The 15,300-nt window shown below is 35.7% G+C and overlaps 1 protein-coding gene and 2 long non-coding RNA genes across 3 annotated transcripts; all 3 read left to right on the forward strand.

The window, feature by feature from the left end:
- Positions 1-2,128: 2,128 nt before the first annotated feature.
- Positions 2,129-5,240, forward strand: LOC130014641 (uncharacterized). The gene is made up of 4 exons (XR_007635364.2): positions 2,129-2,304; positions 2,539-2,617; positions 3,528-3,612; positions 4,863-5,240. It is a non-coding gene; the product is annotated as an uncharacterized LOC130014641 (long non-coding RNA).
- A 4,295-nt stretch (positions 5,241-9,535) lies between these two features.
- LOC126660518 (uncharacterized) lies at positions 9,536-12,482 on the forward strand. The gene is made up of 4 exons (XR_007635365.2): positions 9,536-9,711; positions 9,946-10,024; positions 10,935-11,019; positions 12,270-12,482. It is a non-coding gene; the product is annotated as an uncharacterized LOC126660518 (long non-coding RNA).
- A 1,244-nt stretch (positions 12,483-13,726) lies between these two features.
- LOC126661870 (salutaridinol 7-O-acetyltransferase-like) lies at positions 13,727-14,903 on the forward strand. The gene is made up of 2 exons (XM_050355751.1): positions 13,727-14,168; positions 14,791-14,903. The coding sequence occupies exons 1-2, from the start codon at positions 13,727-13,729 to the stop codon at positions 14,901-14,903; spliced, it is 555 nt and encodes a 184-aa protein (XP_050211708.1).
- The last annotated feature ends 397 nt before the right edge of the window (positions 14,904-15,300 follow it).

The following is a 15,300-nucleotide window of genomic DNA, read 5'->3' on the forward strand; positions in this document are numbered from 1 at the left end:
CGATAGACAAGGGAAGGCAACATAGAGGGCTAGCACTAGTAGTTCGTCATCGGAACAAGTAAGTTCCCATTATGCAAGTTCCATGCACTCGCAAGGGAATACAACATCCTCTGTGATAGGATACAACGGGTGACACGAATCAACCATCTCCTTAAAGACGGAGTTTGTCGTGACGATTTCTAGTTAGACACAACCAATATACCGTATAGTAGAAGCGAACGTTGTAAAGTCCAAACGCTAGAAACTCAATAGCGATTAAACCTTTTGAGCTAGTCTAGTGTAAACATGAATGTCTAGGACGTACTTTTCAAACGACGTCAGAAGCAGACGAGTAGAACTACATCTTTTTGTATGCAAAAGATGTATATAGATTGCGAACGATAGTACGATAAATGATAAGAACGAGTAGTTATACAGAGTCTGATGTCGAATGAAACTTACGTAAAACCCGTTTTATGAAAATAAAAGTATTTGATCAAAATGAAATGTTTTGAAAAGACATAATTGTGCCCGGACACGAATCATAAAAACATCACATTGACACGAATAGAATTGCATCACTACATCCATATTGCATTCACTAATAGGACATGCATCATATACATTGTGTATGTCTGGAAATGAAAAAGAGGAGTGTCATTGCAACTCTTGTGATGAGAGAAGTCATCACACCGGCGCACAATTATGACATGATTTGAAAAATGAAAAGTATCGTGGTTTTAAACGGATGAGTTTTCAAACGTAAGTAAGCTCAGACAGGGACTCTGTATATAGAGGCATAGGACAAGACTGATCATCTTGTTAGGCCTATATAAGAACGTTCGTATGTAGAACGGCGAATAGTATAACGCGATGTGAAATGTATCGTAATTTGAATTGTAAATCTTTAAAGCAGTCTCGTATGTTGAATACGAAGACGTCGACGCTACTTTACACGTTTGTAAAGTAATAGCGACCGCACTTAAAGTAAGAGCGAGAGTACCTCGAGAATGGGGGAATCGAACATAGAAGTTAGTTACAAAAGAGACGTGAATCCACGTGCAAGAAGATATTATTGTAGTCGATCGAAGAAGAAGGGACTGATTCATAATGATTATGAATCAAGCAGTAATAAGATGGTTAGGATTGTTAGCATAAGAATTTACTCGATAAGTATATCGAGATACTTTCATCTAGGAATAGTAATAGATTAAAGACCGTATGAACCTAACTGTAAAGTCAACAGTTAGTGAATGATTAATCAGAGTATCGCAGCGGAAGTGTGGAAGGAAAGAATGATAAGGTATGATTAAGGATTAGTCAAGTGATATTAGAAGATTATGAAAATTCGAGGACGAATTTTTGTAAGGGGGGAAGATTGTAATAACCTAAATTTTTGAGGTATTACGTGTAGTGCCACGAGGCATAATTGTAAAGATTAAGAACGAGAATATCGAATTAGGATTGGATAATAAGGACTTAGACTGAAGCGGGTCTATTGGAATTATCGTAGAATAATAATTTAAATGGAAAATTATTATGCGATAAATTGGATTTAATCGAGACAAAAAGGGAATAAAAATAAAATAAGTTGGAAAGCCAGAGTTAATAATATTCACGTCAAGGTCCATGAAATATTATTAATAAATGATCGTCAAGTTTTGTAAGTTACGAAATCGTTTTAGAAGAAAGTTTGACGATTAGTTAAGAATAAGGGTTAAAGTGCAAATTAGCCACTTTAAGGACTAAAGTGGACTTTTAACCACAAACTTCCGGAGGAAGTTGTGTTTTACTCTATTTTCTCAAGATAAGAAAATAATATCGATAAAGTTGTTATTGATAGTCATTAAAATGAAAATTTGACGAAAAAGTGAGAAAAAGTGCAAGTTAGCTCAAAATGGAAATTTGAGCGTTTTTGGCCAAAATTGCCAAAATATATTCTTGGAAAGTGATATTAAAAGATATGAGACTAATGTTATTTATTTGGGAAATAAATAATACGGAACTTATCGAGAATCGAATGATTAAAAGATTAGTGCACTAAATTGTACGAAAGATAAGCTAGAAAGTGAAGAGAAAGGAGGTGACAACTTCAAGGACCTAAGTGGACTTTTTACCCACTTATTATCATCTTTTATGAATGAATAATCATTCATTTAAACACAAAATTTCAGCAAACCAAAGGTGAAATCCGTAGCTCTTCATTTCCAAATTCTCCAAAATTTCAAATCTTCATATCTTTTTCGTTTCTCAACGAAATTGAGCGATTCTTGCGGCCACGGAACGAGGAAGTGATTATCTACAACTCTATGGCATCAATTTAAGGTAAGGAGCTCGAATTTTGGTCAGGGTTTCAGAGTTATATTTCGGGTTTTGCAAGTTTGATGGTGATGATGCTTGATTAACTAAGACTTGATGTTTATGCTATATAATTGATTAGTTGTAGTGATTATGGCTGAGAATTGAATTGATTATAATGAGTGTGAGAGTTTTTCTTGATTAGGGTTCATGAGCTAATTTAGAGATTTAATTGGGGTTTTGGTTGTTTGATTGTTGTAGTGTAATTGTAAGCTTGTAATGAAGGTTATGGATGATGAAATTGGAGCTTTAAACCTACGGCAATAGAGACATCATCAAGGTGAGAAAATTCTGAAATTTCTTGGCTTTTGATTGATGTATTTGTGTGATGCTTAAGCATATGAATTAGGTAATAAACATGAGCTCTAGGTGTTTGATGAATTGATTGTAAGAAATTGTGTTGTTATGGATTGAATTTTTGGTATAAAATGTTGCTTAAGGTTTCGGCCACGGGCTGAAGATCATTGATATATGTGTGTTGATGGTTATAAGCATGGAATTTGGGTTGATTAGAGCTGAATTGAAATAAAGTTTGGTTGTTAAACTTTGATTGAAAGTGAAATGATGATTTGGTCTAGGTAAGCAAGTCATGTTCATATGAGATTGAACTATATTATGCTTTGATGGGTGATTGGTATAGGTATGTGTAAGGGGCTGGATTATGTTGAGGTTAGATGTTGGTATTGATAGGTTAGCTACGATGCATAAAAGTTGTGATCCGAATGCATGAACGATAATTGACGTTTTTGCAGAAAATGTCCTGCAAAACAGCCATATTGCGAGGGCAATATCTCGAGCTGTATAAGTCCAAATCACATTCCGTTTGTTGTTATGGAAAATTTGAGATGTTAGCTATAATTGTTTAGTTTTAAGTTTTTCCTAAATCTACCTCTAAACTGCTCGTTTAAGACAGGACATTACGTCGCGCGGAGCTGTCCTGCATTTTCTGGACAGCCCAAAGTATTAACTTCGAAGTTTGTTTTCGACACCTCCGGGTGCGTTTTATGGTCCGAGACCTAAACGAAAGTTGTAGGCGACGTTCTAAACTTTAAGAATGTCGATTTCGTTCAGGGGTCAACCTATTTTAGATAAGCGGTTTTAATGACCGAAATAGGTTGATCGAACTAGTTTTAGATGCGTAATCGTAATTAGATTTGTTATTAATTCGTAGCGTTATCGAATTTGCGTAGACTCGACGAAGCGACTATCGACAAGGCTCGAAGGGAACGGATCGAGATGTCTTCGTGTTTATTTGAAGAATTTGGATAGCAAGTGGTGAGTACACTTTAAATTACTCGCTAATATTCGTAAAGCTACGTATTTTAATACGAAAGCTATATGAATATTTTTTATGTTTAAATGTATGTTCTTAAAATGCATATATATGTATGTTTTGAAAATGATGTTTTATCGTATTGTGCTATTTTGATAATAATTCAAGTAAATGAAAAGAGTATATATATCTAAACACAGGGGATGGGTAAGATAATATAATGTGAACCGAACCAAATATAAATAAAAAGAATATAGTACATTCATATATGTACTATTATGCAAATATTTATAAAGAAACTTAGTACGTTCATATACGTACTATTAATCATAATAAATACACATATGTGCGTGTGTTATTAATGTATGTTGTAGAGTGTTTTGTGCATGTCATGGTCCATAAAGGATCAATACAACAGAACGAAAAATACAAAATCAACTGGAAACGTAAAATGAGAATTGTACTATGGTACAACCAATAATAAGAACTAAGATACGAGGTCGAACTCGGTAGAACTATCCCGGGACCCGTATCTCATCCATTCTCGATAATAGTCCTCGGGACTCATACGAAATAAAAAGTAAATATACATCGAGAAATTGTACGAAACAAGATCGCGAAGTAATACGGAACAAACACTCCTATTAAATGACAATAGAAATTATATGAATCGACAGTTAAGTTCAAAAGACCTGCAGGGTGCAGAGTCCGAATGCAGACACGAAGGTAACTCGGTTGAACTATCTCGGGACCCGTGTCTAAGGAGTAACTCGGTTGAATTATCTCGGGACTCCTATCGATCGTTTGGGATTGAGAAATGGTACAAGTAACTCGGTTGAATTATCTCGGGACTGTACCATATGGTTATGGGTAACTCGGTTGAACTATCTCGGGACCCAACCATAAGGATCAAGTCACAAGAGACTTGCCAATGATTTAATTCGATTTAGAATCATGATGATATAACCTAAGATTTAAGATCCGATCGAAAACTATTACAACAAAACGAGAAAGAAAAATATCAATACCATAATAAGAAATCAAAGATGTCAGATACGTATAAACTATAAGTTAATGAAATAAACAAAGAGTTATGAAGGAAAGTAAATAGAGTATGCAATATGATTTCAAAAGAGTATTTTCTATATATAAAATGGGTTTTCAAATGTTTTAACCCTTTATGTGATATTGCGTGTAATTTGGTGAACTCACTCAGTTTTATACTGACCCCGTTGCTCCTCCCATTTTTCAGGGATGGTATGATATGATTTGAAGAGTTAAGCTTCCGAAGTTTTAATTCTCGGAAGTCATTTGTATAAGAAGAAAAAGAAGGTTTTCATTCTAGCAGTCCGCAGTAGTCTAGATATTTTAACTAGAATTTTGTATAACGCGTTTTTAACTCTGATATTATTTGTAAATGGTGTCACATGTATTTTAATATATGAAATATGTTTTGATTTGCGAAAAAATTTACACAGGTTTTTAGGCTTGCTACGGGATTTGGAGCTACCACTCCCATTCCCTAGCGCCGGTCGCGGCTCATAAATTTGGGTCGTGACAAAGGTGGTATCAGAGCAATGGTTTAGTGTTCCTAGGCCATTGTTCTTTTGTGATTGGAGTATAGGAAAGAGTCAATTACCTCCTAGGAACTACTGCGGATTATAGGGATTTCCAGTCATGTCTTTTGAACGTTATCATCTTTTTCATCGATTTTTCAAACGTTTTATAAAGACGTCCTCTCCTATATGTGCTATTAGGAGTCGAGTTAGGAGTGTGCATCAGCACAAATTTTGTTTTGTGTTTACTCGAGTAAGCAATACGCTTTCGAGTATCTATAGTTTGCGAAGAGTTATATACTCTAAAGACTCATAGGATATAAGAATATCGTTATGGATTATGATTGAATTAATTGATTGGATAGTATATTATTGAATAAGATATGAATTGTTTTGCAGTGCGTTCACTCAGGAGAGTGATATGCTCACAGGTATGTAATCCTGTAATAATTTATGCGATAAGTGAAATGTATGATTGTGAATGATTATTATAGATAGGATTTGTGCCTTATGATTAAACGCTACTTAAGCTTTACTAAGTTTATGGTGAGCGGAATGCTCGCAAGACTTAAGACACGTGACGTAACCAAAGAAAATCTAGGGGACACCGATTTTCTTTGGATTCAGTTAACATAGATTACTATAGCCACGATAGTAATACGCATAAAACATATACGATACGAGTATATGCTTGATGTGTTATTAAGTCTATGATGAGTGGGATACTCACGAGACCTATAGAACGAATGTAACGGTAGAAGGCCTAAGGAAATGAAACATTCCTAAGGTTCAGCTCGTGTATATGGCAATTAATTACAATTGTTTGTATGTGCTATATTTTAAGGAATTCATCGGGATTCCTTATCATATATCTGCCATGCGATGAATGTAGAACTACTCGGGTGCGTGCCGCTACTCAGCTAGTACATAAAACCCGGGAAGAGGAAGGAGGTAGTGAAGGCGAATAAGACCCAACCTAATGGGCAAGTAGAAGTCGAGAATAAGGCGGAGATTAAAGGAGACTCAGAATAGACTAAGTTGAGAAGGTATAGGCATCGGAAATGCCGCAGCAACCCAACGTTAATGATTATCCGTTGGCAGCAGAAGTAGTTGAAATATAAAATAGTGTGATAAATGATGGAACAGTTGATACAAGGATAGTATCAATGTGGGAAATGGAATTGTATATTGGCATACACGAAGTGGTATCCAAAGGAGTTTGATGGATCAAGCGGCATGCTAGATCCCCTCTAAGAGAAGTAAAGTAAGATGCTCATAGACGTCGAACGGATGAAGGACAAACTGTATGGTTGATCTAGATATCGATGAAAGGTCCAACAAAAAATTATTTTCGGCAAATAATTGGATCAATAATGGGTCAAGTAACATGGATGGAGTTAGCGACCCGATTTAAGGAATTCTTTCTACCGTTTGCCTTAAGTGAGGACAATTAAGAAAAACTAATGTCGTTAACTTGAGGAGACAAATAAACTCGAGATTGTGATGACATACCAAGTCCGACTCTATATGATATTAGTGAAAGGATTAGGATCACAGTAGTGGGCAATTGACTCAGACTGATAAAGAATCTAATTAGCTTGTTGATAGTGCTAGACAAATGGAAAGTGCACTAGTCCATTTTGACGAAGGTCAAATAAGAAGGTGAATATACGAATTACAAATACCACATGTTTGGAAAAATGAGTAAAATACTAACGATAAGCATAACCCAAGGATTAATGATATAGTTAATAGTAACCTAATGGATGAATCGCAACAAGGTGAATAGTGAGATTACAATAAGAAGAAAATTAAAGCCTAAAGGAAATTGATGCAAATAAATTATAAGGTGCCAATATGGTGGAAAGGAGGATTCGAACACGATAGTGATCAGGAGGATCAGGATATCGTAAAGATTATAAGGGACATTAACAAGTGCCATAGGAATTGGCAAAGCTCCCCGCAAGGATAAGGAGCGAATAAATAGAAGAGAGTGGGTTAACATACCCGAAAGTCGATAAGCGAGATAAGTAAGAGAAATGGAAGTAATGGAACTGTTAAATGCAACATATGGTAAGAAAGGTTGAATGAATCGAGAAGCTCATTGGGAATGAGTAAACGAAGGGTATCACATAGACCATAAGATACGATGAAAGTTAATACGAGAATATAATAGGAGATGATCGAGAAGAAGGATAAAAGTGAAAAGACCGAAAGGCGATGCAGCTAGACTCATATGAACGATAGACAAGGGAAGGCAACATAGAGGGCTAGCACTAGTAGTTCGTCATCGGAACAAGTAAGTTCCCATTATGCAAGTTCCATGCACTCGCAAGGGAATACAACATCCTCTGTGATAGGATACAACGGGTGACACGAATCAACCATCTCCTTAAAGACGGAGTTTGTCGTGACGATTTCTAGTTAGACACAACCAATATACCGTATAGTAGAAGCGAACGTTGTAAAGTCCAAACGCTAGAAACTCAATAGCGATTAAACCTTTTGAGCTAGTCTAGTGTAAACATGAATGTCTAGGACGTACTTTTCAAACGACGTCAGAAGCAGACGAGTAGAACTACATCTTTTTGTATGCAAAAGATGTATATAGATTGCGAACGATAGTACGATAAATGATAAGAACGAGTAGTTATACAGAGTCTGATGTCGAATGAAACTTACGTAAAACCCGTTTTATGAAAATAAAAGTATTTGATCAAAATGAAATGTTTTGAAAAGACATAATTGTGCCCGGACACGAATCATAAAAACATCACATTGACACGAATAGAATTGCATCACTACATCCATATTGCATTCACTAATAGGACATGCATCATATACATTGTGTATGTCTGGAAATGAAAAAGAGGAGTGTCATTGCAACTCTTGTGATGAGAGAAGTCATCACACCGGTGCACAATTATGACATGATTTGAAAAATGAAAAGTATCGTGGTTTTAAACGGATGAGTTTTCAAACGTAAGTAAGCTCAGACAGGGACTCTGTATATAGAGGCATAGGACAAGACTGATCATCTTGTTAGGCCTATATAAGAACGTTCGTATGTAGAACGGCGAATAGTATAACGCGATGTGAAATGTATCGTAATTTGAATTGTAAATCTTTAAAGCAGTCTCGTATGTTGAATACGAAGACGTCGACGCTACTTTACACGTTTGTAAAGTAATAGCGACCGCACTTAAAGTAAGAGCGAGAGTACCTCGAGAATGGGGGAATCGAACATAGAAGTTAGTTACAAAAGAGACGTGAATCCACGTGCAAGAAGATATTATTGTAGTCGATCGAAGAAGAAGGGACTGATTCATAATGATTATGAATCAAGCAGTAATAAGATGGTTAGGATTGTTAGCATAAGAATTTACTCGATAAGTATATCGAGATACTTTCATCTAGGAATAGTAATAGATTAAAGACCGTATGAACCTAACTGTAAAGTCAACAGTTAGTGAATGATTAATCAGAGTATCGCAGCGGAAGTGTGGAAGGAAAGAATGATAAGGTATGATTAAGGATTAGTCAAGTGATATTAGAAGATTATGAAAATTCGAGGACGAATTTTTGTAAGGGGGGAAGATTGTAATAACCTAAATTTTTGAGTTATTACGTGTAGTGCCACGAGGCATAATCGTAAAGATTAAGAACGAGAATATCGGATTAGGATTGGATAATAAGGACTTAGACTGAAGCGGGTCTATTGGAATTATCGTAGAATAATAATTTAAATGGAAAATTATTATGCGATAAATTGGATTTAATCGAGACAAAAAGGGAATAAAAATAAAATAAGTTGGAAAGCCAGAGTTAATAATATTCACGTCAAGGTCCATGAAATATTATTAATAAATGATCGTCAAGTTTTGTAAGTTACGAAATCGTTTTAGAAGAAAGTTTGACGATTAGTTAAGAATAAGGGTTAAAGTGCAAATTAGCCACTTTAAGGACTAAAGTGGACTTTTAACCACAAACTTCCGGAGGAAGTTGTGTTTTACTCTATTTTCTCAAGATAAGAAAATAATATCGATAAAGTTGTTATTGATAGTCATTAAAATGAAAATTTGACGAAAAAGTGAGAAAAAGTGCAAGTTAGCTCAAAATGGAAATTTGAGCGTTTTTGGCCAAAATTGCCAAAATATATTCTTGGAAAGTGATATTAAAAGATATGAGACTAATGTTATTTATTTGGGAAATAAATAATACGGAACTTATCGAGAATCGAATGATTAAAAGATTAGTGCACTAAATTGTACGAAAGATAAGCTAGAAAGTGAAGAGAAAGGAGGTGACAACTTCAAGGACCTAAGTGGACTTTTTACCCACTTATTATCATCTTTTATGAATGAATAATCATTCATTTAAACACAAAATTTCAGCAAACCAAAGGTGAAATCCGTAGCTCTTCATTTCCAAATTCTCCAAAATTTCAAATCTTCATATCTTTTTCGTTTCTCAACGAAATTGAGCGATTCTTGCGGCCACGGAACGAGGAAGTGATTATCTACAACTCTATGGCATCAATTTAAGGTAAGGAGCTCGAATTTTGGTCAGGGTTTCAGAGTTATATTTCGGGTTTTGCAAGTTTGATGGTGATGATGCTTGATTAACTAAGACTTGATGTTTATGCTATATAATTGATTAGTTGTAGTGATTATGGCTGAGAATTGAATTGATTATAATGAGTGTGAGAGTTTTTCTTGATTAGGGTTCATGAGCTAATTTAGAGATTTAATTGGGGTTTTGGTTGTTTGATTGTTGTAGTGTAATTGTAAGCTTGTAATGAAGGTTATGGATGATGAAATTGGAGCTTTAAACCTACGGCAATAGAGACATCATCAAGGTGAGAAAATTCTGAAATTTCTTGGCTTTTGATTGATGTATTTGTGTGATGCTTAAGCATATGAATTAGGTAATAAACATGAGCTCTAGGTGTTTGATGAATTGATTGTAAGAAATTGTGTTGTTATGGATTGAATTTTTGGTATAAAATGTTGCTTAAGGTTTCGGCCACGGGCTGAAGATCATTGATATATGTGTGTTGATGGTTATAAGCATGGAATTTGGGTTGATTAGAGCTGAATTGAAATAAAGTTTGGTTGTTAAACTTTGATTGAAAGTGAAATGATGATTTGGTCTAGGTAAGCAAGTCATGTTCATATGAGATTGAACTATATTATGCTTTGATGGGTGATTGGTATAGGTATGTGTAAGGGGCTGGATTATGTTGAGGTTAGATGTTGGTATTGATAGGTTAGCTACGATGCATAAAAGTTGTGATCCGAATGCATGAACGATAATTGACGTTTTTGCAGAAAATGTCCTGCAAAACAGCCATATTGCGAGGGCAATATCTCGAGCTGTATAAGTCCAAATCACATTCCGTTTGTTGTTATGGAAAATTTGAGATGTTAGCTATAATTGTTTAGTTTTAAGTTTTTCCTAAATCTACCTCTAAACTGCTCGTTTAAGACAGGACATTACGTCGCGCGGAGCTGTCCTGCATTTTCTGGACAGCCCAAAGTATTAACTTCGAAGTTTGTTTTCGACACCTCCGGGTGCGTTTTATGGTCCGAGACCTAAACGAAAGTTGTAGGCGACGTTCTAAACTTTAAGAATGTCGATTTCGTTCAGGGGTCAACCTATTTTAGATAAGCGGTTTTAATGACCGAAATAGGTTGATCGAACTAGTTTTAGATGCGTAATCGTAATTAGATTTGTTATTAATTCGTAGCGTTATCGAATTTGCGTAGACTCGACGAAGCGACTATCGACAAGGCTCGAAGGGAACGGATCGAGATGTCTTCGTGTTTATTTGAAGAATTTGGATAGCAAGTGGTGAGTACACTTTAAATTACTCGCTAATATTCGTAAAGCTACGTATTTTAATACGAAAGCTATATGAATATTTTTTATGTTTAAATGTATGTTCTTAAAATGCATATATATGTATGTTTTGAAAATGATGTTTTATCGTATTGTGCTATTTTGATAATAATTCAAGTAAATGAAAAGAGTATATATATCTAAACACAGGGGATGGGTAAGATAATATAATGTGAACCGAACCAAATATAAATAAAAAGAATATAGTACATTCATATATGTACTATTATGCAAATATTTATAAAGAAACTTAGTACGTTCATATACGTACTATTAATCATAATAAATACACATATGTGCGTGTGTTATTAATGTATGTTGTAGAGTGTTTTGTGCATGTCATGGTCCATAAAGGATCAATACAACAGAACGAAAAATACAAAATCAACTGGAAACGTAAAATGAGAATTGTACTATGGTACAACCAATAATAAGAACTAAGATACGAGGTCGAACTCGGTAGAACTATCCCGGGACCCGTATCTCATCCATTCTCGATAATAGTCCTCGGGACTCATACGAAATAAAAAGTAAATATACATCGAGAAATTGTACGAAACAAGATCGCGAAGTAATACGGAACAAACACTCCTATTAAATGACAATAGAAATTATATGAATCGACAGTTAAGTTCAAAAGACCTGCAGGGTGCAGAGTCCGAATGCAGACACGAAGGTAACTCGGTTGAACTATCTCGGGACCCGTGTCTAAGGAGTAACTCGGTTGAATTATCTCGGGACTCCTATCGATCGTTTGGGATTGAGAAATGGTACAAGTAACTCGGTTGAATTATCTCGGGACTGTACCATATGGTTATGGGTAACTCGGTTGAACTATCTCGGGACCCAACCATAAGGATCAAGTCACAAGAGACTTGCCAATGATTTAATTCGATTTAGAATCATGATGATATAACCTAAGATTTAAGATCCGATCGAAAACTATTACAACAAAACGAGAAAGAAAAATATCAATACCATAATAAGAAATCAAAGATGTCAGATACGTATAAACTATAAGTTAATGAAATAAACAAAGAGTTATGAAGGAAAGTAAATAGAGTATGCAATATGATTTCAAAAGAGTATTTTCTATATATAAAATGGGTTTTCAAATGTTTTAACCCTTTATGTGATATTGCGTGTAATTTGGTGAACTCACTCAGTTTTATACTGACCCCGTTGCTCCTCCCATTTTTCAGGGATGGTATGATATGATTTGAAGAGTTAAGCTTCCGAAGTTTTAATTCTCGGAAGTCATTTGTATAAGAAGAAAAAGAAGGTTTTCATTCTAGCAGTCCGCAGTAGTCTAGATATTTTAACTAGAATTTTGTATAACGCGTTTTTAACTCTGATATTATTTGTAAATGGTGTCACATGTATTTTAATATATGAAATATGTTTTGATTTGCGAAAAAATTTACACAGGTTTTTAGGCTTGTTACGGGATTTGGAGCTACCACTCCCATTCCCTAGCGCCGGTCGCGGCTCATAAATTTGGGTCGTGACACCGGCTCGAGTGGGGATTAGTCTGAATGTGGAAGGTTTAAAGGTGCCGTTTCATAGTTGGAACCCGTTCAGGACACCTCATAATCAGATAAAAAAAAATATGGAGGGCCGTTATAAATTGGTGGAGCGCAGAATTCCGTTCTCTATTTAATTTAATTTGGTTGAATTGGTGTGGTTTGATTGGTTTAAATTATTTTTGTACAGCTGGTTTATACGTGCCATTTGATATGCTTTTATTTCTGTTCTGGCAACACTACTATATTATATTGATGCCAGCCATTTATGATTCGTTGACGGTTCAATCAATCTACATTTTGTATATTATTTACTCCAAGCTGCATTTATATATTATTTACTCCAAGCTGCATTTATATAGTATTTTTTTAGTAGTGTATATTACTCTACAATGTATGAATATTTAGATATTTTTTCATTTATAAGGGATGTCTCGGCTAATCCAAATGAAAGTAAAAATGGAGGTCGAAAGAATTTGCGAAGAATGCATAAAACCTTTATCATCAACTCCTCCTCACCAAAAACATACACTATCTCCCTTCTAGATCAATTTGCACCTTTTATATATTTTCCCATAATTCTTTTCTATCACAATCAAAACCATACCCTTGCCGACATCAAAAGTATGATCTCCGAAAGATCAAAACTACTCAAGAAATCATTGTCAGAAACCCTAACTCATTTTTATCCACTTGCCGGAAAAATGAAAGATAATCTTTCTATCGACTGCAACGACGAAGGTGTGTACTACGTAGAGGCTAGAGTTAAGACTTCTCTGTCCGAGTATCGAAATGAATCGACGGCGTCAATGGCTGCATTGTTACCGCAAGATTTCAGTTATTATGAAGAATTGGCTCCTGGATCTTACGTGGTTATGATTCAAGAAACAAATTTTGCATGCGGCGGCATTAGTATTGGGATATTAGCTTCTCACATGGAACTGCTGCATCGTTTTTCATAAAACATTGGGCTGCCATTGCTAGTAAGCGTTGCGAAGGATTAGTTTGCCCTAATTTCAGTAGCTCGTTTCTTTTTCCACAAAATGAGAAATTCCCAACAGAAGCAAGAATGTTTGAGATGGTGTCACCTACCCTTGTTCAAGTAGGGAAGATGTCATTAAGAAGATTTGGATTTAATGCGTCCGCCATTGCTAGCCTTAAAGCGGAAGCAAGCAGTGCGCTTAGGCATCGAATATCCGACTAGCATTGAAGTGGTATCCGCGCATTTCAGCAAATATATCATTTCTATATCTGAGGCCAGATCCGGGACTGATCAGAAGTCACATGCAATAACTCATGCAGTGAATTTACGTCGGAAAACTTCGCCGCCTTGCTCCGAAGATTCCATAGGAAACTTCATTTGGATAGCAGCAGCATTATGCAAACCCGAAGAAGCAACATTTAGTAGCATATTATTACAGATTAGAGACTCCATAGCAAAAGTTAATGGCGATTTTGTGGATAAGTTACAAGGAGATGAAGGGTTTTTTAAGCTTTATGAAACGGTGAAGAAGACTAGGACGAATGTGATTGCGCCACCTGGACTATCGTGTGGAGTGGATCAAATTAAGTTTGTTAGTTGGTGTTGTTGTAAAAATTGTTTTAACTTGTCTTATTCTTATTTTGGCTTTTTGTGTTATTTCAAAACTACACAAATCCCACATGGGAAGTGTAGAGCCTTTCTTTTGTGTTTATAATGGTTAAGGCATTATAGGCTAATAATTGTGTTGAAGGGGAAGCAATGGGCTCGCGCGCCCCCCCCCCCCCCCTCTTCGGAGTAGGCTTGTGGGTTGGGGTTCGGGATGAAAGTCAAGTGGGCTTGTCCGAGGCTTGACTAAACTTTTTGCAACCCGGTTTTATTATTTATTTAATAATAATAATAAAAGCCTTATATGAGAAGGGCCTATTTTAGCATATGTAAAATTATTTTGGTTGAAGCCTAAAAATCCGGAACAAACTTTGACTAAGTTTTATTATCTGAGTTTAATTAAAACGTTTTCATTTAATTAACCACGTTTTGATTAAGGAACCTCCACTAACATTTTCGGTTTTATTTAACTTAACCTCTTTTATGTCTACATTCATTTTACTTGTTAATTACAAATTTAAAATACAAATCAGATCATGGCTGGATTAGTGGGATACGAAAATCGTATCAAATATTTTGTTCACTGCTACTTCTGTTCCAACTTCATATAAGTTGAAGAACTCGATGTATCCTGGGGTATAAGCTTAACGGCGAAATATACTTTTAGGCCAGTGAAAAATTCTCACGCCTCGAGCTACTGTTTCTTTGTTAATTCGCTGTATTAGCTAACAATCTAAAAGTATATTTAACTATGTCAACTACTGAGGGTGCTGATGGTCACAAAAACGATGCGCCACCTACTGTGGCTGTTTCCACCGGCGTTCCTACGCCACCTATGCTGACTACTGTACCTTATGCGAAGCCGTTCCCAGACATCTCAAAGATTCAAGTCTTTGATGGTGAAAACTTCAAGCGCTGGCAGGAACGAATCTTTACTGTTCTTGATATGCACGGCGTGGCTTCTGCCCTTACTGATCTGAAACCTCTTCCAACTGCTGTCAAGGAATCCGAAACATGGCTTTATGCCAATAAGGTTTGCCGACATACTATAATTAGTACTTTATCTAATGAGCTTTTTGACGTTTACTGTGCGTACAAGGAAGCGAAACAGATATGGGATTC

The sequence above is a fragment of the Mercurialis annua genome, linkage group LG8 (genome assembly GCF_937616625.2).
Source record: "Mercurialis annua linkage group LG8, ddMerAnnu1.2, whole genome shotgun sequence".
Classification (NCBI taxonomy): Eukaryota; Viridiplantae; Streptophyta; class Magnoliopsida; order Malpighiales; family Euphorbiaceae; genus Mercurialis; species Mercurialis annua.